At 49.1% G+C, this 27,832-nt stretch overlaps 2 protein-coding genes across 2 annotated transcripts in view; one reads left to right on the forward strand and one right to left on the reverse strand.

Moving 5' to 3' along the window:
• PGAP1 (GPI inositol-deacylase) overlaps positions 1–7,789 on the forward strand; it is a 30,254-nt gene extending 22,465 nt beyond the window's left edge. The window contains exons 16-21 of the mRNA XM_077633756.1: positions 1,146–1,239; positions 3,054–3,144; positions 4,306–4,476; positions 5,409–5,568; positions 6,394–6,656; positions 7,347–7,789. Of these exons, the coding sequence (XP_077489882.1) occupies positions 1,146–1,239; positions 3,054–3,144; positions 4,306–4,476; positions 5,409–5,568; positions 6,394–6,656; positions 7,347–7,518 (951 nt within the window). The 3' untranslated portion in view covers positions 7,519–7,789. The remainder of the gene's footprint in view (positions 1–1,145; positions 1,240–3,053; positions 3,145–4,305; positions 4,477–5,408; positions 5,569–6,393; positions 6,657–7,346) is intronic.
• Positions 7,790–13,234: 5,445 nt separating this feature from the next.
• LOC144100024 (carbohydrate sulfotransferase 8-like) lies at positions 13,235–27,600 on the reverse strand. Its single transcript, XM_077633072.1, has 4 exons — positions 27,409–27,600; positions 24,817–25,035; positions 23,353–23,523; positions 13,235–15,870 (listed from the first exon to the last, which is right to left on the reverse strand). The coding sequence occupies exons 1-4, from the start codon at positions 27,511–27,513 to the stop codon at positions 15,352–15,354; spliced, it is 1,014 nt and encodes a 337-aa protein (XP_077489198.1). The 5' UTR covers positions 27,514–27,600; the 3' UTR covers positions 13,235–15,351.
• Positions 27,601–27,832: the final 232 nt, after the last annotated feature.

Raw genomic sequence — 27,832 nt, forward strand, 5'->3', positions numbered from 1 at the left:
GATTGCATGTGCAGAGGGACTGTCACGATGACTCAGTGGTTATGGTGCTCGGCTACTGACCCCAAAGACGTGGGTTTGGTCCTGGCTGCGACGGTCGCGTTTCGATGGAGGCGAAATGCTAGAGGCCTGTGTACTGTGCATTGTTAGTGCACGTGGTCGAAATTATCTAGAGCCCACCACTGCGGCGTCCCTTATAGCCCGAGTTGCTTTGGGACATGAAACCTCATAAAACCTAAAACCAAACATGCAGAGGGATGTCATCATAAGGCTACGTAACTTTGGGTCTGACCTCCTGTGGTCATGGCATGTCAGAAATTGATAATGGTGATGAGGAAGCACAAATCAGTGGAGAGTGAACTTGGTGTTAGTGGCGATAAAATGATACCACGTCTGGTTCTTCATTTTTACAACAACTGAGGATATCATTTCTGCTGTTCCTTTTAGCTTGGGATTCAAGTCACACCAATATGAAACACCAGGAATGACAAATTAATGTTCCAATAACTTGGGCAGAATTAAGCTGTGGCAAGGGCGAAATGTGCAGTGTTTACATTCAAAAGCAAGTAATGTGGGAAAATGGGGAGATGAAGGGTGCAACGGTGTACTTTAAGGAACAGTTTACTGATGCGCAAAAAAATTGGCCAACGATTGTGCTTCTTGGTAATGCGATTTTTTAGTGCAGCTGCTGTGGTATTTGAACCATAGGTGACTTCATAAGGAACGTGCAGTGCCAAACAAAGGAACACAAATGCATTAAAAAAAATTCTCGATTGAGGATGTTCACTAAGTGGCATGCTTTTAACATAATGCCCAGGCATATTGCAACTTTTGACACCTTTATCATACTGTGTGTGCTGTGTTACCATTACTGGAATAATGGGAGCTTGCCCATCGCCTGTGCACATGCCCCAATTGGTTCAGATGCATCAGGTGCGTGTGCAGATACTGGGTACCCATGCATGCATACTGATGGCACATGGACTCCTGGCGCTTCGGTAACATGGTAGCATGGTACACTCTATGCTAAAGGTGTCTTTAATTGAGAGCCCCTTTCAGAGCCCTTTTAACAAGAATGTGTGTGTGTTGTGACATTGACGTTTGCGGTAAGGTCTTGTGTGCACCCTCTCTCCCCCTTTGTGGTGTAGATGATGAGGCGACACATCACCATGGTGCCTTCGTACTGCGTGGCCATCCTCCTGGCTGTGCTGGCCGAACAGCTGCTCTCCGTCCATAGCACGGGTGAGGGGGCCTTCACGCTTAAAAACACAGTTGTACTGCCACTGCCTTCTCTCTCACGGAACAACTGGCCCTTGGAATACGGTGCCATGTTTGTTTGCGTAATGGGCACATTCTTTTTTCCCCGAAAATTTATTTATATTCGGAGTATTGTTTATTATGCAGGGCAATATATAAGCGAAGGTTCATACTTTGAGAAATTAAAGAACTGGCTCATTCATTATGCAAATGCAACCCTTATGAAAGCAAATATGCTCTTGCATGGCTGCCCAGGCAGTTGTAGTTTCATCTGAAGAAACCGGCAATTATTGAAGCCGCAGAGAGCAATGGGTGGTGGCGCAGCTAATGCGGCCGCTTCTGCGCATAGGTGATGAAAGTTCGTATTAAAAATTTTGTTTTGTCTTTATTTTCTAACGGTGCGCTAGTTAACACACACTGCCATTCTCTTGTATAGGGAACTGGGCAGTGGTGGCATGTCTTGTTCATCAGTGCAGATAATGGTACCCCGATGCAACTAAAACAATGAGGGACTATATAAAATTGCACAAAAATCTGTGATAAATCGCGGGATAATCTAGTACGAGGCATGTTGGTCAACAACCAGACTGTTAGGAAACCACTAGCTTTAAATGGTGTAGTAACATTGCAAGTGAATTTAAAATTCATTGCATGCTTTTTCGAGTGATGTGCTTGAAGCATGCCCAACATTATAGTGTCGTCACTACATAGTATATCGTCACTACTTGAAACGTCTGTTATTGCAGATGTGAATTTCATACACTTATGTGAATATTCAGTTATTTCAAATACCTATTTGTTCGAATAGTGAGGTGTTCAATTCGATCTGAATTTTTGATATTCAAAATATCAGAGCATTCGTTTCAAGCAAATAACGTTTTCAGAACGCTTGCTTTGTGTGGTTTCAGTTCAACGTACCCCCTGTGGGATGGCATCGTGGTGCGCACACAGCTAAACGAGCGTCTCCATGAACACTTCCTAGGCGTATGTGCCCGCATGCATGCCAGAACTGGTCTACGCATGCACACAGCAGCAGATGCGAGCAAGTGTAAGCACGGTGCCCAGATGTGTACGTGCCAAGTTTTGGCGCACGTGCCAGAACCAACTTGGCGGCGTACACCAAAATGAGGATGCACATCTTTCTTGACTTCTGGGGGACAAATGAATCAGGCATGACGACGTAATGCCTGACGCGGGGTGGCATGTGCAGGCATGCGGTGCGTTCGCCTCACAAATATCAACACAGCCACTGCTTGAAAGCAACAGCCACGCAACGACGCACTCACAGTAAAGACCAGAAGTTGGAGGTCTCACAAATAGGTACCGCAAACAGGTCCCACAGATACGTCCCACAGCCCAAATATAGGTTAACTCTGAGTGTAGATTGACACCCATTTCCTGGCCACCGTTTTTCCAGAACGTCTGCATAGCTTCGATGAGTGCGACAGAGCTTCACTGCATTCTATTTTTTTTGTTCATTTAATGGCCTTGTGTGTTAAAAAAATACATGATTTTGAAAATGCCTGTTGTGCCATTCAACATTTTTTGTGTTGCAGAAGTATTTGAAATATTCACTCCGAAATTGTTTGAAGAAAATCACTATTCACTTTGAATTCGCTTCGAACCCCAAAAAGCCACTCTTCACGCCAGCCTAGAATTTCATAAGTTATTTATTGCACTCACTGCTCTGGCATTCAAGCAGTGGGAAAAAGCACACTGGGTGAAAGCACTGAGAGGTTATATTGGCTCGTCAGGATGTTTGCAGCAGGTTATGGCTTGTAAGTGCTTTTGATGCCCAGGTGTGTGCCTGGACTTCAACTGTGCCCTGCAGAAGGCTGAGACCTTCTTGGAGCTGACTCTGCTGTCCAGTGCAGTTGAGTACTTCTTTCGGTAAGGACAGCGCTTGGTCTTCTCTCCTTTAGCCCTTTTCTTGGCCTGTGTGGATTGTTTGCTTTTTGAAAAAGTGACGTATGCACTAATTTTCTAAACTGCTGTTATAGCTGACTTACTCTGTTGGGGGTCTGTGTTTTGTTATGCAAGTTGACGGGACTCCGAGGACAAATTCAAGCTGGCCTGCCTTAGCATATTACTGCCTCCTAATGGAAAAGAGGCTAGTTTCTATGAAAATGGCGCTTTCATAAGCTAACAAAAAAAAAATGGCTGGGGTTCAATGTGGCTTGAACCTAGTTATACGGGCAAAAGCTCTGCTAAGCATGGTCTCCACTCTCTGAAATCAAATGTCAAGGTCAGGTACTCAATGGTCATAGTCATATGATCACGTGGTCATACCACCACGCAGTCAAGTTCGGTTTGACATTGTGAGGCTTTGAAGGTCATATTCGATGTGGTGCCCACTGCCTCAATCGAATGTCAAGGTCAAGGATTCAAGTCAAAGGTCAAGGTCAGGTGCCCAATGGTCATAGTCATATGACCACGTGGTCAGACTACCATAGCTTGGGCCATACCACCACGCAGTGAAGTTCGATTTGACCTTGTGAGGCATTGAAGGTCATTGTCTCATCCACGTCTAAATTGGAAGTTTTACCCTGAGGAGTAGAGCGTTCACTCTAAAAATAAATTGCGGGTGTCGCTATCACCAGCCATTTTGACAAGCAAACTGCGATGACATCGGCTTCTGTTCTCTTTGTGGGTCTCGGAGGCTGTGTCACACTGCCATTTGCTTGTAGGCTTCTCACAGGTCAGTGATCACGGAGCCTTAATGCTGTTGACGCTGCCATCAACGTGACAAGCTTTAATCAAGTTATGAGGAAAAATCCTTCATTTTTCACTTCCAAATTTCTCAGGGATGAATATGTCTTATGATGCTGAATAAACATCAACAGAGCAGCAAAAAGCTAAGCAATTGAAGTTTACTGAGAACAGAAACTGAATGAAATTGTCCTTTAACGTTGAAAGTGTTGATACCCCTTGTCAATGATTAATGCATTCTAGGGTGAAGCTAAAATGGGTTGACATTAAGTTGCTGGATGGCCAGCTCGGTGGGCTAAAATCACAGTTGAAATGTGGCTGCTGGGCACTGTGTCTTTGTAGGAGCTTATCCGAGGAGGCTGGCATTCTTGTTCTGGACAACTTGGGCACCAATGGTCTGTGGGAGAATGTGGTGCTGCGAGTGGTGCTCTACTGCATCGGCTGTGGTGCAGTCTTTGTGCTGGGGTCCCTCTTCACGGTTGGCACCTACGTCTCCGGTATGGTGGTCAACAGGTGAGCACTCCAAGTCTGGAGTGGCAGTAACCAAATCATTGTCTTTCTGCACTGATGTATTCAAAAGAAGCCAACATTCATTGCAACCAAGAAAAGCACAGAACATTGTTTCTTTGACTACACTCATTTTTTGGTACAGATGGAAGTGATGACTGATTATTTATAAAGCACGGGAGTAATTGCTCTCTTATTTAAAACATACTTCACCTGGGGGGATTCCCATATGTCATTGGATTAATCATTATACATTAGACATAGACAGCAGCCCTTCTTGTTGGGAGGCAAATATTTACTTATGTAGAAGAGGAGACAGCTACTGCTGTAACTCACTTGGTAGAGCACAACACGTGACATGTGAAGGTCGTGGGTTCAGTTCCCATAGGTGGCATGTTGTAGTGAATGGCACCGTGTTTTTTCTGGCGCAGAATGGAGGGTCAAGCATCTAGGCTGCCAATTTCATTTCAAGTACATGTTTTGGTTGACTTTGCTGTGCAGTTCACAAGCATGAGTGATAGTTTGTGTGGTGCTTGGCAGAGCAGGGTATGCATAGTGATTTCAGCCTGCCAGATCAATTGGCACTATTACAAATCGGCACACTCAGTACAAAATGTTCAATGGGGTTCATTGGAAGCTTGTTATATCCCATAGTAGTAAATTTTTACTTCGTAAAAGCGACATATCAAATGCATGGGTTTCTATGGAAGTTTTCCAAGGGGAATGGCTATTCCTTCGTTATATTTGTTATTTCGCTATAAACCATTCGTTATAGCAAGTTTTGACTGTACAGTGTCCTTTGTGTGTCATGAGAACAGCTGGAGATGAGAATGTTAGTATAGCTGCCATTGCTCAGTTTTGTGTCATGAAGATATAAAAGAAGTGCGGCGAGATTGCTCTGTCGAAGCACACCCTCCTTTCTAACACGACTTTTACAGAGCGCTTGTGGCCATCAGAGGAGTGGAGAAGATCTCGCCACCCGGGAAGCGGCCACTGTCGCCAGCTGTGGTGCTGCTAGTGTCGGGCCTGCTCCTTCTGACGGTGGTAGCATGCGCCGCAGTGGCCCTTTTTGTGGGTGGCACCATTTTTGCCATCAGGGTAAGCTGCTGGCAGGTCATTGAGCCATTGCCAAGAGGCTGTGTCTCTCATTATTAGAGCACTATCGAGATGCTAAGAAACAGACAAATCGGGCAGTGTTCCTGCTTTGGCTAGCTGGTGTATCTCTCATCACTAGAGCACTAGCACATCGTTAGGGTGAACATGCGAAGAACTGGGGCTTACAAAGGCTGGGCAAGGCTTCTGCTTTGGTTAGTTGGTATGCCTCTTATGAGACGACACATACAAAGCTAAGGCATGGAGAACGAAGTAAAGCTTATGCTTGGGCTAGTTCGTACAACTCATTATTAAATGTTTACTAAACATTAAGATGGACTTGCAAGGAACTAAGACATGGACAGTGTTGTTGTGCATGTTCAGCTGGCTTGTGTTTCTTGTGGTCATCGCATGCATAATTAAGGAGACGGTGAATTACCAGGAAATGGTGTGGTTGTTTCCAGTTAATAAATTTCATCAGTGCTTGCCCTTTCTGGGTAAGTCGTACTACTCACACAGTTGAGCTGAGCGTGGTGACCAGTCATCAGTCATTTTTATGTCACTGTGCAGCAACAGCTGGCTGTAGAATAGTTCAACAGTGCCACCTGATGGCTAAGCATTGTCTACAGGGCCCTCACTCTATGGCTAAGCAGACTCGCAGTGCCATCTTGTGCTAAGCAAACTAAGCTGGAAGGGGGATGCATGAATCCTGTGGGCAGTTTCATGACTGGTATGATTGAAAAGCTCTTGTGGGCGGAGAGCAGAAGAACTAGATCTGGAGTGCCAAACCAGGCATGAGGAATTAAAATTTTTCTATCCTCCTCCTGCAAGCTGGTGCTGCAGTGTGCGCGCCAGTCTGCCCTGGAGCAGCGGCGAGGGCCGTCAAGTGAAACGGGCACCTGGAGGCTGCAGCTGTGCCTGCTCCAGCTGTGGCTTTGGGTGGCTGCCCTGGGGCTGCCCTCTGTATTGGTATGGCTTCGGGCAGGGCCCCTCTCTCCCCTGCCGGGGGTCACCGACCCGCTTATGCCACCAGCGGCCTTCCTGCTCTTGGCACAGGCCGTCCTATGGCAGCCTGCTGTACCTAATCCCCAGGGGTAAGCAAAAGAAAAAAAAGTGATTGGAAGTTTATCTTTGTGGTAACGGGAATTTCGGCGACAGCTGTGGGGTGGTGCAAAATGTCGATGCCGGTCGAAGTGTTAAGTAACCCTGCGTAGGGTTGTAGGAGTGTTTAGGGTAGGCATGCATTCTGCATTGGGAAAGGGATATGACGCTCGGTCAGTAATCTATACTTACAAACTTGAAGCAACCAGGTGCAGTGAGCAGCCATGGGGTGTGGGAAAGCGCAGAGTCGCCGTGTACATGGACACTGCCACTGATCACGACACAATCTCGCAGAATAATGGCACCAGTACAGCTCTCATGCCGCAAAAATAAGATTGCTGGCTTGGTAATGTTGCATGTAGTATGTGTGGGTGTTTTAGGAGGTAGCGCAACACCTTCTTGTATTATGCAAAGAAACCTTGCAGTGGATAGCTTAGTACTATGAGGTGCTCTGGAGAAAGACATCTTTGTCGCATGTGATGTAAGTACTGTGGAATCTCATTTATTCGGACTCGCTCAAATTTGAACTTCGTCTTCATTCCAACTGAGGCTTCTTTGGCCCCATCAACATCAAGTGGGTTAAAATGACTCCTTTTAATCTGAACTCAGCACAATTTAAACAAATTCATAGCGTACACAGTAGCAAACCTGTTGGCAAAGTCTGCTGTCCATTCTGTCTGCAGGCTCTACTACCGACCAGTTGTGTGGATCTGTCGGATCCTGTCGATAGCCTGCGTGCTGCTGTCTCCCATGCGGATGTACCGAGTCGCTCCACTGGTTGCACTGGCGCACATGGCAGTGGCACTCCAACAGTTGCTGTCCTGGCGTCGGCCCATTGGTCACAAGGCTGACTGACAAGAGCAAGACTGGTCACAAGCTGATTGCGCAGTGGGTCACACAGTGCGAGAGAGAATAGGCACCATTCTCAATCATGGTGATAAAAAGAGCTCTCTATGTTTCACATGCTTCACATGCACGACAAATACCAAACGCATAGCGTGCGAAACTTTACGTCTCAGGTCACACTGGCCTCATCACAAGGATGGCTGAACAAAGGCTGGTTGCTACCTGGCCACACCTGGTCACTGAGCACAAGGGAGAATAAACGGCATTCTTTCTTGTTGCAGTCAGGGGAGCTCTATATCTTTCATGTGCAAAATGAGCACTGATCGTGCAGTTTGTGCACTTTCATGTCTCTTGTTCCTTTGCACTGGCTTAGTTGTATGGCTTACTGAAAACAGACCTGTCATAGTGAGGTCACTGCAGGTTTCACAGTGCAAGAGGGAGGCAAAATCGGTTCTTTCTTTTGAGAATCAGTGGGACTCTTGGTTTAATACAAGGCGATGCCATAGTGTGCGAACTGTGTGTCAGAGCAAGGCGGGCACCAGGTAAGTACATATAACTTGGAATGACCCGCCTATTTGGCAGCCCATGGGGCTGCGCCGCAGCGTGGGCCCTGCAAATCAGTGTCCGTGATCTACTGGACGAGGAATGACCGAGCGCTTTGTGGGACACTCGCCGCGCCTCTCTGGTCCTGCTGTCCCTTGCAGCGCTCAGTGTGATCGAGCTCAGGGAAGACCTAACCTGCTCCGCTTCAAAACCAGAACTCTTTCTCTACCTCCCCAAGCAACACGACTCAGTCCATCTTTCCATCTCCCTCGCACTAGGTGTCCATCCCATCCCACTAATATCCAAAATTCGCTTGCTAGGGCTACTTCTTCACTCACATGGAATGTACGGAGAAATCAAAGACCCTCCAAGCTCGCGCTCAGCAGACCAACCGACTGATTTGCCGCATGGCGAACCGCCGGGCTGGCCTACGCGAGCGAAATGCGCTTCGTCTCACCCAGGCTTACGTCATAAGCTGCACCACATATGCCCTCCCATACCTAACTTTCCATGAAAAAGAAAGTGCAGCAGGGGCGGCAGAAAGTTAGGTGGAGGTGGATGGATGAGGAAGTTTGCGGAGATACGGAGGCCGCATCTGGCAGAGGACGGGGTTAATTGGAGAGACATATGGGAGAGGCCTTTGCCATTCAATGGGCATAAACACGTTCCTGAGGAGTTGCACGAAAATGGCTCCATGCCTCACCCAGCACGTCCAATGACCGACTCCTCAACCTCGGTGTCCACAACACCTTTGAGGAGCTCGCAGAAGCCACCTTTACGGCTTCCTAGCCGTAATCCCTACCCTGAGGTCTCGCATTGCGGGCGGGAGGAGTGTAGCCCTCTCTACAGGCGGGCAGCGTCTGCTCTCCTTCCGTGGTATCACGTACTACTGGGGTAAACGAAGGCCAGCCCCGTATCCCTCACCATAGCGCAAGCTGCACACTGGCGACCGTTACAATCTCGTGGACTGTGCCATACCCTTATAACTACTACATGCCTGGTACCCCTCCTCTGCTCATGCAAACTCTGCGGCAAACCAAGAGACTTCCTAAACACCTTCCTCACATGCCCCACCTTCCCTCATCACCGACCGTGGCAGAGTCCCACTGGGAGCCTTTTCTGACCAGCACTTCCGCTCAAGACCCGCGCCGGATCATCTCCAGTGCTGTGAGAAGGATTGCGCTCCAAGGGCTATCCTTAGCTTTGTAAGGGTGCCTCCTCACAGTGAGGGAACACCCAAGTGGGCTTCGCCACCACCATCTATATCACTGGCAATAAAAGTTTCTTCCACCACCACTTGTGTCTACCTGTGCCCTGCTTCGAATCCTGTCCGCTTAAAGTGATGCCAACCTTTAAAGAATACCGCTCCACAGTCGCCCTTACGTCTTTTATTCACCCCCACGCTGGGTGCGGCCGTCGTACGCCTCCCCAAGCGTGGGACGCCATTTTTTATGCATGAACAGACGTTTCGGCATCGAAACGAGAGGAGGAAGTGGAGGAGAAGAGAGCAGATGTCGCTACATTGGGAAGTTTGAGGGGTTTTACTCTCCGCCAGGGGCATCTCTCCCACCGCGGTTGATTCCCGGTCTACGCGCTTGAGGCAAGTAGCACCGACTGCAGACAGTCGGATACAGCTTAAAGGACAATAAAATTAGATGTCTATAGACCTTTTATCCGACTATAACAGGGTGCCATCGGTGCTGCTTGCCTGAAGCGCGTAGACCGGGAATCGACCGCGGTGGGGGAGAGGCGCCTGGCGGAGAGTAAAATCCGCTCAAACTTCCTAAAGTAGCGACAATAGACGCCTAATTTTGTTATTGGCCGCGGCTTTCGATGAAGGCGAAATTCTAGAGGCCCGTGTACTGTGCGATGTCAGTTGCACGTAAAAGAACCCCAGGTGGTTGAAATTTTCGGAGCCCTTCACTACGGCGTCCCTCATAGCCTGAGTCGCTTTGGGAGGTTGAACCGTCATAAACCTAATTTTATTGCATGTTTTATTTTTTAAAACAGTGTGTTAGACATTAAAATACATGGATCATTGCGCGGTATTCACCTACGACCGCTAAATAATCTATAATTGAATTTCTTCTCATGCTGTTCAGGTTTCAGCAACCGATAGCTGTGACGTGCAGTTGAACCTAATTATGTCAAGTGAGGCATAGAAAACTGCAGTATAAACGGTGATACGACTTTTAACTCACTACAGCACTAAACCAGCCTGCTTCAAGAGCTAGACTTACAACAAAGGACGTATCAGCAGTTTTATTGCCATTTTTTTCGTGACTCGGGATGGTTCGATTGATGAAACCGAAACCGGAAGAGCGTCAAGAAGAAATATTAAAAATTATTTAGCGGTCGTAGGCGAATACCACGGGGTGCTTCATGTATACCAATGTCTAACGCATCGATCGAAAGAAGAAAACACTAAAGCAAAAATTTGGTGTGTATAGTTTTTTAAGTCTGCAGTGGAGCTCTGCCCACAGGACCGCCACACACAATTCCTGCATGACCAAAGAGTAGTCTGTTGTTAAAACTCGTCCTGTAACCTAAAACGAGAAGTTAATCACAAGAAAAAAATTTCTAATCACTAGAATGTTGATGCCTGGCTCCTTTATTATAGTCAAGCATTAAAAATCTGGACAAATTCTCAGGGGAAGCCCCCAAAGTGCAGTAAATTTGTTATAAGGGAGTAATTACTCACTGGTATCCACCCATGCGCAGCCATACAGCTTTCTCAGAAACTTCGCAGTTAAAGAAAAAAGAAAAATTCGTCCTGGTCTGGGGTTCGAACCCGGGACCACCGCTTCAGAGCAGTCGCTCCACCAACTGAGCTTACCGGGACGGCATGTTTACGGTAGGGTGAGAGCGAATTGATCGGTAACTCGAAGTGAAAACAGTGCTGGTCAAATGTTTAGCGGAAGCCCCCAAGGTGGAGTACATTTGTAATAAGGGAGTAATTACTCAGGGGCATCCACCCAAGCGCCATGTACGGCTACAAAGGAAAACTATACAGTTTTCTCAGAAACTTCGCAGTTAATAAAAAGCTCGTTCTGGACTGGGGTTCTAATGGGTGGATGCGCTTGGGTGGATGCCAATGATTAATTACTCCCTTATTACAAATTTACAAATTAACTGCGAAGTTTCGAAGAAAGCTGTATGGCTTTCCTTTGAAGCCGTATGGCTGCGGATTGCCCGAAAAATCATGACTGCAAATTTGTGAACTGTCAAAAAAAAAATATGTATTCCATTCCTCTCACTTGTGATAAGTTTTATATTGGCCAGACAGAACAGTGCTTAAATGATAGGCTCAGGCAGCATCGTAACAATGTCGATAATGAAGATTCTCGTAACCTCAGCATATGCACTGCTGTGAGCGCGATTGCATCCCACAGTACGAATATTACAGAGCTGTTGCTAGGAACAAAGATCAGCTGTGCCGTGAAATAATATCGAGGCCACAAATATCAACAAGTATGGGGATTCCTGTGTAAGTGCTCCATCGGTATCTTTATCACAAAAAGAATTTCGCTTCATATGTATTGCACATCTTATAGCTTGTGTTGTCTTGCTGGGATCCGGGCGCATCAGTGTGCTCTCAGCGGTGTTTTCTATTTTGGTGCCAAAATATTTAAACGCACAGCGTGCGAAATAAATGTCAGTTCTTAGTTCACAGCTGTGTTTTGTCCGTTTCCTCCTTTCCTCGGCTCTCTTCCTAAGCCTCGGGCCTTGGGCTGCTTCACGTATATCATGCATAACCAACCCGCCCATCAGTTCATGCTTTCAAGCTTTTCAATTTTTGTGGTAAGAGGATACGTACACTTTGAGCAGGTACAGTAATTACCGCGTATCTGGACCGCGATAGTGAAGTAACTGGAAGAATTGGAATCGGGCGGAACGCATTTTGCAAGAACTCTCAGATCATGAATAGGAGGTTGCCAATATCCCTCAAGAGAAAAGTGTACAACAGATGTATCTTGCCGGTACTCACCTACGGGGCAGAAACGTGCAGGCTAACGAAAAGGATTCAGCTCACGTTAATTACAACGCAGTTAGCTACGGAAAGAAAAATCATAAGCGTAACGTTAAAAGACCGGAAGCGGGCAGAGTGGGTGAGGGAACAAACGAGGGTTAATGACATCCTGGTCGGAATCAAGGGGAAGAAATGGGCTTGGGCAGGGCATGTAATGCGAAGGCAAGTTAAAAGATGGTCCTTAAGGGTAGCGGAGTGGGTTCCAAGAGAAGACAAGCGTAGCAAGAAGCGGCAGAAAGTCAAGCGGCGGGATTAAGAAGTTTGCGGGGATAAGGTAGCGGCAGCTGGTAAAGGACAGGGTTAATTGGAGAGACATGGGGAGAGGCCTTTGCCCTGCAGTGGGCGTACTCAGGCTGATGATGATGTTGATGATGATCGTAGTGCGCGTCGTCCTTGTTGCCCCGTGCTCCTCGCAAAACACTGCATGAAATTGTGGCAGGTCACAACAAGCTGATCTGGTCCCGCACGATTATTGATCATTTTAGTGAAAATTGCACTTATGTTGTTTAACATAACTGCTCCTTGAGTTAGTCTTAAGCAGAATTTTCGTTTCTCGTCTCGCGCCAGCTCACCCCCCCCCCCACTTAAGAACTGCAGTGTGCTTACCGCTTGAAGTCATGAAGGTTCTTATCACGCCCTCTGATCCTCTGATTACTATTTCTTGTTACCAAATATAACGACGCAACTACGTAGTCCACTTTTTTCGCGAAATCTGTTGCACGTAAAAGTGCATGGGGTGAGTAAACGAATCATGTACAGTGAAGGAAGTAACCTGGGGCCGTATTACGGAACTGTCAAATAGCAAAGTTGTCAAAAACTTGTCACAAAGGTGTCAATAAGCCTCGCTCCTATTGGTCGGTCGTGGCCGGCGGCCATTTTGCTTTTTTGCGTCATGGGTGTTGCAGACTACGCCACGGATGTGGCAGAAGTGGTACCGTTGCACACATATGCAGGCGCTAATTGACAGTTTTTTGTGACAGCCTCGAGGCGGTCAATTTGACCGTTGCGTTTTTGACAGAAAATGGCGGCGGTGTACGTGGCGATACGACTGAGCTGGCTGCGCCAGCGCGAGTAACGGCGAAGGGCGCACGAAGACGCGTTTGACTACGTTTGACTTGCCGGACGAGCTGTTTCGACGCCTTTTTCGACTGTGGAGTGGCTATGCGACGAAGTCGCCGATGAACTGGGAGGTGCGCGTGCGAGCGCGTTGTCGGTGCGGCGGCAGGTGCTGTGTGCACTGCGGCGCGGTTCTTTGCTACCGGCGGCTTTCAAGCTGCCGTTGGTAGCGAGGCGCACGTCGGCATCGCACAACCGATGGTAAGCAAATACGTGCGGCAGGTGTTAAAGGAAATCTGCAAAGTTAGTGCGCAGATGGGGTGGGTTCCCGCGGCCATCTCTGTGCCACAGCTACATATAAACAAAACATATAGGCTTATGCTGGCTAAGCACTTAATTTTTTTTTCCCAGCAAATCGCACTTCACAGTAGTCTTCAATTTTCCAAGGTAAAAGAAACAAACAACCACACATCACATACTGCAACACTTCACCTTTAGGCATTTTTGTCATCAATCGAAAGAGCCGAAGGACACAGAATTCAACAAGTTGTCTTCGTCGATTTCGTACCATGCGCTTCTTGCAAGTTCGCTCGGCAGGCACGTAGCCTTCACTGCATTCGTTCAACTTTTTCAGCGCACTTAGGTCAACCGCACAGTAGCTTGATTTCAGACGCCGCGTAAAACAACACGGCGTGGGATCGGCTGCTTATCGTGTAAAGCGGCTTGACGTTTTACCGCTGTCAGCGCATCCCCGCGGCAGCAAAAGTTACCCACCAGCAAATATAATAGCACAACTTCTGACACCTTTTGTTTCGCTTAATATTTTCCAACTTTAAGCACAATGTTCGGCCAAATAAAATAACAGTTATTTCATTGCTGCATATTTCATGTCTTTTTACAAAAATTTAGCAGACGGCCCCTCACCCTGAAAAAAAAAAATGCTCTCGGACACCGTCCTGCTGTAATTGGCTGATTTCTCGTTGCGTCAAGCGGTGACGGCTCTTCGTTTCGTCATTTTGACGTCATTGCCAATAACTTTTGACAGAATTTGTGACAGTTACGTAAACGTACGGCCCCTGAAATATCGTTCACTATACCTGATATGCCAGAGCGCCATTAAACTTCCGTTGACGCCATGCAGTAAGGATACTCTGAACGGAGTTACAGTAATCTTCGTCCTCGTAAACTATACAGTCCTCAGCTATATGCAGTGCTCCGAAAAATTTGAGTGGTGCGGAGAGTTTATTTTGCCCTCGCTTTTGGCACAAGAGTCGGTAAACATACAATTTTTAGATCAGTCAGGGTGTCGTATCTTGAAACATGTGGCAACACCCTACTGCAACTGCATGGTGTATCGCAACTGGCGCGAGTACAGAAAGAATGTCCCACACACACAAAAAAGACTGCCATGTGGTACACTTTCGGTGGCTCTTTCCAGAGCCTTTTAAGCTCAATAAACGCGAGCCTCTGTGTCAACGTCCAGGCAAAACCCGCGGTCATCAGAAAGTTCGCAGACGAAGACATCGTCATGGGGGAAAATTGGATTTGAGTACAGGAAATGGCGCAGTGACTGTATCACATACCTTGGTGGACACCCGAACTGCGCCTGAAGGGAAGGGATAAAGGAGGGAGTGAAAGAAGAAAGAGGTGCCGTAGTGGAGGGCTCCGGATTACTACCACTTGAGGATGTTTAACGTGAACAGACATCGCAGAGCACACAGGCGCCTACAGAAACGCGGCCGGGTTTGAACTCGAGAACTCCGTCTCAGCCGAGCGTCTTTACTGAGCCACCGCGACGGGTTCGGCTTAATTCAGCCCTGACTGGCGGCCTGTAAGTCATGTTTCGAGCGACTGATAGCCGTCCATTTAGTTCTCATAGAAGGCGAGACGGACTGCTTATATCAGAAATTTGCAGCCATCAGCGGGCAGGATTCTGAAGTATTGAATCCTTGTGTGCATTTAACTTCTCATAACAAGGGCCCCATGATAACAGATCTCGAGCCATGTTTCCCTGTTTCCTCGATTGCTCATTGTTATCCGGCATGATATCTATTTTCACGTTCGGCATCTTGATCTCAACGTACTGGTCATGCACAACATTCTGCACATTTAGGCGCGCCTAACAGTGCTGCCGTACAGATAAAGTTGCATCTCTAATTGTGCAGTCTGAGAACTGCGCCCTTCCAAAGTTAACTGTCGCGGTCAAAGAGCTGTCAGCTCTTTCCAGAAGCGACATAGACGCGCTGGTCGTATCCAAAGAGCACGAAGTCGTAGAAATAGCGTCGGTAGAGTCCTTCCACCTGGCTCGCCGTCAGCTGGTCGAAGTAGCGCTTGTGACGACGCGGTGTAGCGTTGCGACGCGTCAGCAGCGAGGAGTTCAGAGGCGGCAGACCCATGCGTTGCCACAGCAACGCCAGGTCCTGCGCGGCCGTCTCCAGATGGCCGACGAAGTCGTATCCGAAGAGGCAGGGCTCACAGCGCGAGTAGTAAGGGGCCCAGTGGTCGTCCCACTGGGTCACAGGCACTCGCAGCAGGTAGTCCACGAACTGAGTGAAGCTGACGCCCGGAGACTCCGACGAGTTGGAGGCGCCATTGGTGGCGTTGCGACCCGTTGCGGCAGCGATGCGGTCCCAGTAGACGTCATAGAAGAAGCGCTCCTTGTCCCGCGGCCTGCCGGCCTTGTCCTCGAAGGCGGACACGAGGCGCTCGAACGGGTGTCGCACGAACAGGACCTGCGGAAGGCGTTGTGTGGCGTTGAGCGAAAGCTTGTAGAACGATTGAAAATAGGTCTTGAGGGAAGGCAGTATAAGCGAATTGCATTATGTACTGCGCTGAAGCAAAAACTGCACGCCGGAGCTACGAATCTGGATGGCATCAGGTTTTGATAGTTATGACGAGATAATAATAATAATAATAATTGGTTTTGGGGGGAGAGGAAATGGCGCAGTATCTGTCTCATATATCGTTGGACACCTGAACCGCGCCGTAAGAGAAGGGATAAAGGAGGGAGTGAAAGAAGAAAGGAGAGAGAGCTGCCGTAGTGGAGGGCTCCGGAATAATTTCGACCACCTGGGGATCTTTAACGTGCACTGACATCGCACAGCACACGGGCGCCTTAGCGTTTTGCCTCCATAAAAACGCAGCCGCCGCGGTCGGGTTCGAACGCGGGAACTCCGGCTCAGTAGTCGAGCGCCCTAACCACTGAGCCACCGCGGCGGGGCTTATGACGAGATGAAATGCGCATTAATTGTCTCGCTGTTGATGGCCACGTCAACCGCCCTGAATGGGAAAGGGCTGAAGGAGGAAATGAAAGAAGGACATTACTTTGAAAGGTGTCGTAGGAAGGGCTCTGGAATAATTTCGATCGAAGGACCACCGAACAAGGTTCTCCGTGAGAAGTATACGTGACGCAACGAGGAATCAGCCAATTACAGCACGGCGGCGCCCCGAGAGCATTCGAGGGACCGCCTGCTTATTTTTTGTAAAAGAGAAGAAATAAGCAACGATGAAAATAACTAATATTTTATTTTGCCAAAACATTGTGTTTAAAGTTTGAAAATATTAAGCAAAACAAAAAGCGTTCGAAGTTGTGCTATTAAATTGGCTGATGGGTAACTTTCGGTGCCGCGGGGTTGTGCTGACGGCAGTAAAAAGGCCGCTTTGCACGAAAACAGCTGTTTCACTCCGTGTTATTGTTTTTTTTTTTGCGCGGCGTCTGGAATCGAGTTACTGTGCGGTTGACCTAAGTGCGCAGAAAAATGTGAACGAATGCAGTGAAGGCTCCGTGCCTGCCGAGCGAACTTGCAAGGAGCGCTTGGCACGAAATCGACGAAGACAACTTGTTGAAATCTGTGTTGCTCGGCTCCTTAGATCGATGACAAAAATGCCAAAAGGTGAGGCGTTGCAGTATGTGACGAGCGGTTGTTTGTTTCTTTTCCCTTGGGAAACAGAAGACGACCACGAAGTTCGATTTGCTGGGAAAAATAAAGTGCTTTGCCAGCATAAGCGTGTCATATATATGTAGCTGTGTGTCACAGAGGTGCCGACAGAACCCATCCCTTCTGCGCACTAACTTTACAAATTGCCTCCAACACCCGCTGTACGCATTTGCTCACCGCCGGTTGTGCGATGCAGAAGTACGCCTCATTACCAACGGCAGCCTAAAAGCCGCCCGTGGCAAAGAACCGCAGTCCACATAGCACTTGCCGCCGCACCTACAGCGCACTCGCACGCAAACCTCCCAGTTCATCGGAAGTCGCATAGCCACTCCACAGTCTGCTTCTCCAGTCGAAAAATGCGTCGAAACAGCTCTTCCGGCAAGTCAAACGCGCCGTCGCTCGCGCCAGCGCACCCGCTTCAGTCGTATCGCCGCGTACACCGCCGCCATTTACTGTCACAAACGCAACAGCCAAATTGACGGCCTCAGAACTGTGACAAAAAACTGTCAAATAGCGGCTGCATAATCAGGTGTGCAACGCCATCACTTCTGCCACATCCGTGACGTCATCAGCAGCCACCCATGACGCAAAAAAGCAATATGGCCGCCGGCCACGACCGACCAATAGGAGCGAGGCTTATTGACACCATTGTGACAAGTTTTTGACAATTTTCCTAACTGACAGTTACGTAATCTAGCCCCAGGTCTCGTTTCGAGCGTCCAATTTATGCTGATTTCTCGGATAGAATCCAAGATGGCGGCCCCCATAGCAACGAAATGTACATTAGTGGTTGCCATGGTAACCGAGGTGGTTACATAATATAAAATAACTGGCGGCAGAGTGACGCACGAGAAAATGAAATGAATACTTTTTTGAGGAAAGGAAATTACGTAGTAACTGTCTCACATATCTCGGTGGACACCGGAACCGCGCCGTAAGGTAAAGGATAAAGGAGGGAATGAAAGAAGAAGTGACAAAAGAAGTGCCGTTGTGGTGGGCTCCGGAACAATTTCGACCACCTGGGGATCTTTAACGTGCGTTGACATCGTACAGCACACGGGCGCCTTAGCGTTTCGCCTCCATCGAAACGCTGCCGCCGCGGTTGGGTTGGATGTTCAGTTTTTGTGGAGAGGAAAGGCACTGTAACTGTTGACCGGCCAGTCGAAGAGAAAACGCTAGGACAAAATCTTGCAGAACATCATGCACTGTACAAATCCAGGCTATTCTGAGATAGCAAAAGCGAGCACACTGGTGAGCTTTGTGAGAAACGCCTTTATGCGATGCTTTTACAAAGAACGATCTCGGAGATTTTGATTGGTTGCGCCAAACAAACCGGCACAACATGGCTGGTTTGTTTATACAAGTCTCGCGTAGATGAACAGAACAATCGGGATTTATTGCGTTACTGCATTTGGTTATTACTGAGCATTTATGATGTCAATGGAATTGAGCGGCTATTAATAACGTGCAAGTCTGCGATCGAGGTCCTATATCACTTCCCTTACGGCGCTGTTCAGGTGTCCTTTGGCATGTGGGACAGATACTACGCCATTTAGTGACAGCATGTGCCTTCATGCCCATTCTTTCCCGTGGAAAGGAACGCTGAGCGTGAAAGCGCAAGAAACAAGGACACAATAAGACAGACATGTGGTGATGCCTTGCAGGCATTATAAAGAGTAATAATAATAATAATTTGTTTTTTTGGGGAAAGGAAATGGCACAGTATCTGTCTCATATATCGTTGGACACCTGAACCAAGAAGAAAGGAAGAATGAGGTGCCGTCGTGGAGGGCTCCGGAATAATTTCGACCACCTGGGGATCTTTAACGTGCACTGACATCGCACAGCACACGGGCGCCTTAGCGTTTCTCCTCCATAAAAACGCAGCCGCCGTGGTCGGGTTCGAACCCGGGAACTCCGGATCAGTAGTCGAGCGCCCTAACCACTGAGCCACCGCGGCGGGGCTTATCAAGAGTATAAAATCCTGTTTCGAGCATGTAATAAAATCAGTTGGAAGTGAGCGCTCGTGTTGTCTGTCTTACTCTGTGTCCTTGTTTCTTGCACTTTTACGTTCAGCATGGAAAACCAACTCGCCCAAACACGGCCTTTATTGAAAGGAACGCGTCGTCGTCTTATGCGTGCGTGCGGAACTGATACTCACGACCCAGCACTGAGGGCCACCGAGATACCCCAAATGATGCGTTGGCGCTTTACCGGACCTCCGAGAGGACGGTGCCGAATCTCACGAGCACCTTGTCGTTTCGGGGAATGCGGTTGCTGCGACACCCCATTGTTTACGTTAGCTCTACAGGTCGCGCTGTCGAGCCTCCGAGTTATGCTGATCCCACGGATGGAATCCTAGATGGCGGCCTCCATATAGCAACGACATTGTATCCCAGTGGCTGCCATGGCAACTGATGTGGTTACATAATCGGACTCTTCGATTTGGCTGCACTTTCGCATTCGTTTTGCTAGTGCAGCGCGCGCCAGCTGCACCTCCGTCTTCGCTTTGCAAAAGTACCAGCCTAGTAGTGCAGCACGAGTTTTTGGCTGGTTTGCACTCTCCCAAGTGGAAGTGCAGCTGTAGTGCAGCAATATGGCGGTGCCCGTGTGTACGTCGGAAAGCAAAGAAGACTCGACGGTAGTCTCTAAATGAGACGATGAGAGTTCTTTCTTGAAATGAGGAGGTGAGGAACTGTTCATGGCATCATATATTGCAGTTTTATAAGCACCATTTCAGTGCATATTCGTAGATCGTCTGCATGTGTGTACGCAATGACTCTTTTTTTCCCATCTGAAACGACTATTTCTTGGGGCTGGTTCATGGCGACACTTCAGTGTGATTTTCTGCTGGAAAATTATTAACGTGGTTCGGGATTTTGGCGCCCGGTGATGTGGGCGGCAAGCAGTTGGCTGTAATTTGGCAGCGACGCCAAGGCTAGCAGACGACGAGGCCTGCACTCTATTATTCGTTTTGCAAGCATTCGGCACTTGAACTGGTGGTGGTGAAAACATATATTTAGGTATATATATACAGAGAGGTGCTCGTGGAGAGGCCCCTAGTGCGTCTCGCCCCTTACAATACAAGGCGGAGACCCTCATTCAGGGACCCCGTTGGTCCTGACCGCTTCGCAGCTCAGCCGAATCAAGACCTGTTGGGCCGATAGTTCCTGGCAGCCGAGCAGAGCCGCCTCCCATTCCTCTCGGGTAGGGGAAGGGGTGATGGGGGGTGAGAAGGATTTTGCCTGCATGCCCAAACCATGTGAAAGGTGTCGGCCACCTCCCCACAGAATGAGCAGTGGCCCTCAAAAGAAGAATTACAGTGCTTGAGAACCGCCGGGCACAGCAGGGTGTTTGCAAAGAGCCTAAGGAGAGTTCGTTCGCCAGCTTTGCCCATTCCCCTTCATAGGAACCGGGTAGCGCCGGTGTTCGGCACGATAGTGCTCAGTAATGTCTTTAAAAGAAAGAAGAGGGCTGTGATCTGCCATGGGTTGAGGTCCTCCCAAGAAACTACTGGTGCCCGGTAAGTGAGTGCGCGGGCTGCCTCATGGGCGGCTTCGTTACCTGGCATGCTTTGGTGGCCGCAGACCTATATGATTGAGCTGAGTTGGATCGCAGTCGCGAGTACTGTGGTGAAGAATTTGGTGAGTAAACGGAGTGATCCAACCGAACTCAAAGTTACGACAGGCGCCGCGAGAGTCTGTGAGGATGAATTTAGAGTCGTGATGGGAGGTTGCGAGGGCGATCGCTATCTCCTCCGCATGAGTTGAGCTGGGTGCTCTCATCGAGAGGCCGTCCACCTGTTTTCCCTCATGTACGACTGCAACCGTGTACCATTCCCCCCTGGAGTGGTAGGGACCTGCAATGTCGACGTAGAAGACGTGTTTCTTTGAGCCATAGTGGCGGTGCAGGGCATCCGCCCGCGCCTGGCGCCGGCCATTGTGGTCATCCTTGTTCATCTTAGTCGCAAGGGGTCGAACGTAGAGGGCGCGTCTCCACAGTTCGGGCACTCGAACCCGTTTCATCGTATGGTGGTCATGTTTGATATGTAACCGGTCCAAGAGGCGGCGACCGGACACGGCCTGGGCGAGACGCGTGTATTGGTTAACGAGATGCGCCCCGCGAAGTTACCGATGTGCGTTCACCACATCCAACGCGAGTAGTCGCGCGTTGGAAGTGGAGACCGGGAGGTCGAGGGCTCTATTGAAAATTTTGCGGAGTACAACCTCCAAGCAATCTTCGTCAGCTTGAACTGACGCTGCACGCTGGCGGCACCGCCGCGGAACTCCACGGAACTTTTGTAGCGAGAGCTACAATACGCCAGCCGCTTTGCCTCTTCTCGTGATCGCACTTTCCGCCGTGGTCGCTAGCTGACTAACGAACTCTCCTTAGACTCTTTACAAACACCCTGCTGTGCCCGGCGGTTCTCAAGCACTTTGATTCTTCTTTTGACGGCCGCTGCTCATTCTGCGGGGAGGTGGCCGACACCTTCCACATGGCTTGGGCATGTAGGCAAAATCCTTCTCTCCCCCCATCACCCCTTCCCCTACCCGAGGGACTCGGAGGCGACTCTGCTCGGCTGCCAGGAACTATCGGCCCAACAGGCCCTGGTTCGGCGGACCTGCGCAGCAGTCAGGACCAACGGGGTCCCGGAATGAGGGACTCCGCCTTGTATTGTAAAGGTCGAGACCCACCAGGGGCCTCTCTCCGAGCAGCTCTCTGTATATATATAGATAAATGCTTTTCACCACCATCACCATCCCGTGGTCGCACTGCGCACGGTCGCACTTGACCTTAAGCCGTTTCGAACCGGCGACCTATATGTACCCCCAATTCCACGTCTTTGTGAATATTCATATGAACACCGGCTCAACCGTTTGCCGCAGAATGTTCTGGATGGTGGCATACGATTTCGCGTTTCGTGCAGCATTAACTTGCTAGTTAAGTTAGAGCCTAGCTCGCGGCAGGGATTCGAATCGGCGACCTATATTAGGTGTGTTAACGCACGTATTCGATCGCTGCCTCAGCGTCGGCTCATTTTTTACCCAGATTGTGCGTCAGAAAACCAACTCTGTTCCTTTGTGATAGTGAGGCTGCTTATCTTGAACCCAACGTAGTAACATGTGCCTTGTGGTTTTGTTGTTTGGCTGTTGACTGTGATCCCTTATATTTCTGCCTGTTTCCTGTGGTTAAACTTCGGCTGAGAATCAGCGCTTCTCCTGTGTTTTCCTCCCCTTTCGTCTTCGTTTTTCGCGCTGTTAATTTTGAACATGTATCACCAACTCGCCCACCTAGCTATAGTGTTAAATTACACGTACAGTGGTGAGCAGCCCCCAGAGCCTAACGATAGATGGCGCTGACTTACTCCGCAGAGCACCGTCGGCCCGCTCTAGACAGGGCTGCTCACCATTGTACTATACCACTTCCAGTGCATTGCTGCCAATCGTAAACTACTGCTTCCTTTTGAAACAATCGAACATTACTGTACTGTACTGACTACACTGCAATGTACTGCATTTCCTGTGCTGACGTCCAAATAAAATGACAATATTGGCCTTCGTTTAGAGCGGTGACAGCCGCCGTTTGGTCTGGAGACACCATTTTGTTTCTCAAGGGTTGAGTAAATCCCTGGTACAGACGTGAAGCCAAATTTTAATAATTAATGTCGCTATCAAAAGCTGCAATGCACTAAATTATGCTGTCCACCTCAATCAACATTAGCACAGGAGGTCCTTTATTACTACTTATACATTTAATACTAGCTTACTTTCAGAAGCAATTGCCTCTGGCTCTGTAGTTATCTCCACACAGTACTTACTGAGTGAGCAAAATAGTTCATGCAGAACGTGTAGCTGAAGGTATTATAAAAAATTTCAAATTTAAATTTTTCCAAGATACAGTGTAGTCTATACAGGGCTAAAATGTTTATGCTTACTCAGAAGATGGCTCCAGCCTGTCCATAAGGTAAGGTGGTTTTAAGTTGGGTACAGCAAAATATGGTTCAAAATCATCTCCGAGCCTTCTCCAGAAAAGTCCACATTTTGTCACTGTCTCGGGCAGTCTACTGAAATCAGAAACGTGGTGTAAGAAAACTTCGGTACCTGGCAGCTGTATTGGACGACCTCGTGGCCTAGATAGCTGAGAGTGCAGCCTTTTAGTCCAATACTGCGCCGCCGTGGAATCGTGCTTATGAAACAGAACGGCGCGGTCGTCTTCACCGTGAGCGGTGAAGCTGAACACCAAGGTTCTGTATTCCTCTCCAGCCCTACTGCTCACCCTGGTGTACTGGCGCAGCTTGCTGGGTGCCCAGTGCGTGGGGCCGATGCGGAACACGCGCTCGTTGAACAGCGCGTGCAGGGCGTCGTCACCGTCGCCGGCCCCGTGACCGGAAGTGGCGTTGATCCCCAGGAGCGCAGCGAACAGGGACTTCACCGATGTGGAGGCCACCTGCAGCAGTGCGGGAGCTGGTCCTCATTATGTATGTACAAGGATTTTACAGCGACAGCTGTTAAGGACACGTTTCCTGTTTCTGCAGCATCGATGCTAGTGGGTAACAGCACCGCGGCACATTGATCAGTCAGCGTGCAGTGGCGCGCCACGCATGCCGTCACAGCAACGCGCCATGATGATTGGTCTGCATACTGTGACGGCACACACGACGTGTCATGGAAACGCACCACGCAGACTAGTCGCAGAGATTGACGTCACTATTGGCAGCATAGTGAAGTTACGGGCACTCTGCCAGAGAAGAGAGCGAACTGACCCCCTCGAAAGCTGTCGCTGAATCTCGCGTTTCAGAGTGTTGACCGGTCGAGGAGCCTTAAGGCGAACGCCTTTAATGGTTCATACTCGCGTCCATGAAACCTGCCCATTCAATGTCACGCGTCCGATGTCACAGCGATTATCCGGGTGGCCCCTGTCTGTTGCCAGACTTCCAGGACACGAGTAGGCCACGAAAGACATATGCTAAAGACAAACGCGCTATGCTGCAGTAACTCGCAAACAAAATATTACCTCTATGCCTACACCCCCACGGGATATGACCCACGAAGAAACCTCTAGACTAAGGCGAGCCGGAACCACTCCCTTGCAACTCTACTCACAGTCTATCAGTTCATCGTGCACCCAGCATATCTTACCGGTCCCCACTGCGGGGACTTCCCATCTCTGATACCCATGCACTCTGCAGAAATGCCCCACAGTCCAAGGGTTCCGCACAAATACACCTAGGGAAATACATACAACCCTTCCTCCTGCCTTCCTCAAAGACTGGCTCGCTCCACAAGCCCCAACTAGCATCGCCGTTCTTCAAGGTTCTGTCCAGCACGTCTACTGGGCAAGACGTGGTAGATGGCCGCAGTACTTAAAAGCTCCGTAGAGGATGCTAGAAGTTTAATTTGTAAACCAAATGAGTTTTATAACGTATTGTTATATAGCTACTTGCATTCTTCGATCTCATTTAGTTTGCTAACATTCCTTTTTCAAGTGAAATGATGTTTTTATATTGTGTTAATTTTATGTCGAGTACAAGATGTTAGTAGCAGCTACGGCTGCTTTTGTGCTTCTGTTGCCGAGTTGTGAAGGCGCAGTGGCCGCCTGCAGCTGCCCCGCGCCACGTGACCAACCATGTGGCGGTGGCGGCGTTGCCACGCTGAAGGCTCGAAATGCTACCGTAACGTAGCTATCGCTACACAAGCGTGATCAATTCAATTCAATAAGAGTTATTCTCTCTCCTCCCACCTTGGGCACGAAGCAGAAGGCCACCTTCCGGCGGTCGTCCACGAAGATGGGGCACAGCCGCGGAGGACAGTGCGTGGGGCGGCCCCTTCGGCGGTTGCTGCGGCTGCCCAGGTAGTGGGGGCCCAGCAGGTCTCGGTCCTGCTGACCGCTGGAGCACGCCTCCCGCAGCAGCCGCACGCGGCGGGCCTGCTCGGACGACCAGGCCTCCTGCGTGTTGTCCTGCGGCAGCAGACGACAAGCGTGCATGGATGCGTGCAGCTGAAGCCGTCCCCTTGCGTGTCCTTCTATGTCTTCTGCACTTAACTTGCATTTGGTAAGATGATCGTAGATGTGTCGGGAGAGGGAAGGGAACATGTCCAACATTCTTGGAGAAAACTTTTGAATATTACCTCCTTTATCTCTTGCCTTACGGCTCTACCTTCTAGGCACAACGAACGCCTCGAGTTTCAGCGTCTTCAAAAGAGACACTTCCCTCCACCTCATAGGAAATTAGGCACCCCAGATGCCGTCCCTTGGCGGCAGATACAGACGAAAACATTTCCAAACCTGCATAGACTACATCTCATACACCCAACATTATACTCCGACGCCTGTCCCTGGTGCCAGGTCCGCCCTACACTATTCCACATTTCGTGGAGATGTGAGCGCAAACCAAACACTCTACAGACGAAAAACACGTATTTTGAGCGGTGGGAGGACCTGGAGGATAACCTGGAGGACCAACGGGCCCTCATCCTACAGGTCCGCAGGGCAGCTCAAGCCAGTGGAGCCCTGACATGAGGGCCCCACCCATAAGTCGCCCAACTCACCTTCAGTTTAATAAAGTTTTCCTCCTCCTCCTCCCTTACGGCGCGGTTAAGGTGTCCGCCGATATGTGAGACAGATACTGCTCAACCTTTCTCCAGAAAACCAATTTTCATTTTGGAAAATTGTAAGGTACTGGTGTAGAAATATTGAAGGCAATCGCCCATTTTTAAAACATGTTGCAAAATCTTTCTTTTACAGTGTTTCCATCGCTTGCATCAAGCAGTAGTTAAGACTGCCATAGAGAACCAATGGGGAACGCTTTTGACGATAGCAAAATCGTGAATAGCAAAAAAATACAAGCCTGCCGACGAGAGATCTGTGGATATATTGATTGTTTAGTCAAATGTTACAATATATGAAAAATTGCGCTCATAAACTTTTTTTCCGTTCAAAACTGCTCTTGCTCAGAATTGTTGGGTATGTGAGATACGGAAGTTCGCTGCGATAGCATATGCGGCACCTGGCACGGGTAAAACTTAACTGAGGTCATTTGGAGAGGCCTTTGTAGTTCAGCGGACGTAGCCGGGCTGGTGATGATGATGATTATGTTATGCTGAACTCATTGTGTACGTCAGCAAAGAGAAGCAATGAAATACAGGGACCTTGGCGTGTGGCCTCAGTTGTAAATGAAGTTCACTATCACAGAGATAGAAAGAACGAAAGAACACCAGTATATATTGAAATTATGCCAAGTCTGGCAGGCAAGGAAATACTAGGGGTTTGACTTTTCGGAAGTACGCCTTTCTATAAAGCTGCGAAGTTTTCATTTTTGGCATCTGGGGTTTTGGAATACGTGTCAGTGATTATTACGAAAAATCACGGTGAAATTTTCGAAACGGCAGAGAAGAAATATTCCGACCATCACTGACTAGAAGAATAAAAAATGGAGGGCTACTTTGGATTCATGCTGTATTTACATTGTACCGCAGGGGGTCTCGACCCCTTGTCAGTACAGGGTGGTCTGGGACCCCCGAGATCCCCCTGACTTTAAACCCTGTTCAAAACCACTAAAAGGGTATTAGTACAAATTCAAGCGAGGCTCATTTGCACACTGAACAAACATCTTGTGAACGAAGCAGTCGCACCATTCGCTAAGTGAATGCAAGCATTCGGATCTTTCGCAATAAAGCTGTCTATGCAGTTCACGTAATAAACAAGACTTGATTGTTAGCGCTTGTCTTGATTGAGGGGCTGAAGGGCTAGGTTAAGGCATCGCCATATATCGAAAAAAAAAAAAAACTACAAGAAGTATAGCACCTAGAAGAATGTGCTAGCCGCGGCGAACATCCTTTCAAAACTTGCGCGCTCAATTCGGATTGGCCAGACCCCACCCTACGCAAGCATGTAACCGCAGCCCCGTGATTCGTCGCCGCGGTGGCACAGCCGTCAACTTCGCTGACACACAACAACTCAAAACAACTGAAACCACGTGCGCAGACCCACTTGTCAACATCGACGCTATCCTTTACCCCTTTAACACCATCGGCAGGCAGGCGAATCGTAAAGTCGCGTCACTGCAGGTAGTCAATGCGCAGTATTCGGGATTACGAATGACTTACTATATGTATACAGAGGAAGCATAACGCTCACGAAATGAACCGGACAGTATAGTTCCACATGTTCGAGCTGTGCACAGAAAGGTTGGAGTGGCCGCCTGTAAGAGTACGTACACCACGTCGCTTCGCGAATGACACATTACATGCCCGCGCTGGTTACAATACTGCTGACGTTTCAGATCGTCATAGGGCACATGTCGCGACCATGTGATGACAGAGAGAGTCTTACTTGGCTGTCTAGTGCGCGGAGGCTGTGGAGTCGGCCGTTGTTTCGAAGCCAGGCAGCGGCCACCAGCAACAGGGCCGCCAGCAGCAGCCAGGCTGCTTTCCTCATGCGTGCCCGTCCGGCCGGCGCGCCTCGCTCACGCCGCTCACGTAGCCTCGCCTGGCCGCGATGCGTGCACGACCTCTCTGCGGTGGCCTCCACGCTCCCCCTCCCCTACACCACCACCCGCACCATTATCGTGACCTGTTGTGCGCCTTCTCCACTTCCGCCTCCAGAGAGAGCGAGATGAGGTAATGGCGCGTGTTTCAAATGCTCTTGTCACCCGGGAGCGGCAAGTCGGAACATCCAACTGTTGATCCGTCAAACCGCGCTCGAGACGGCAGTGGCCTCTTTCTCGTTGTTAGCAGGGGAGGCGAGTTTATCAGTC

This window comes from Amblyomma americanum, chromosome 8, assembly GCF_052857255.1.
Source record: "Amblyomma americanum isolate KBUSLIRL-KWMA chromosome 8, ASM5285725v1, whole genome shotgun sequence".
Lineage (NCBI taxonomy): Eukaryota > Metazoa > Arthropoda > Arachnida > Ixodida > Ixodidae > Amblyomma > Amblyomma americanum.

What these genes read in the sequence shown, in the direction of transcription:
- LOC144100024 (XM_077633072.1), bottom strand. Translation starts at nt 27,513, where the DNA reads ATGAGGAAAGCAGCCTGGCTGCTGCTGGCGGCCCTGTTGCTGGTGGCC. An exon ending in CCTTCTGCTTCGTGCCCAAG is followed by an intron (nt 23,524 to 24,816) that starts GTGGGAGGAGAG and finishes GCACTGCTGCAG; the next exon opens with GTGGCCTCCACATCGGTGAA. An exon ending in AGCTGCGCCAGTACACCAGG is followed by an intron (nt 15,871 to 23,352) that starts GTGAGCAGTAGG and finishes CGCCTTCCGCAG; the next exon opens with GTCCTGTTCGTGCGACACCC.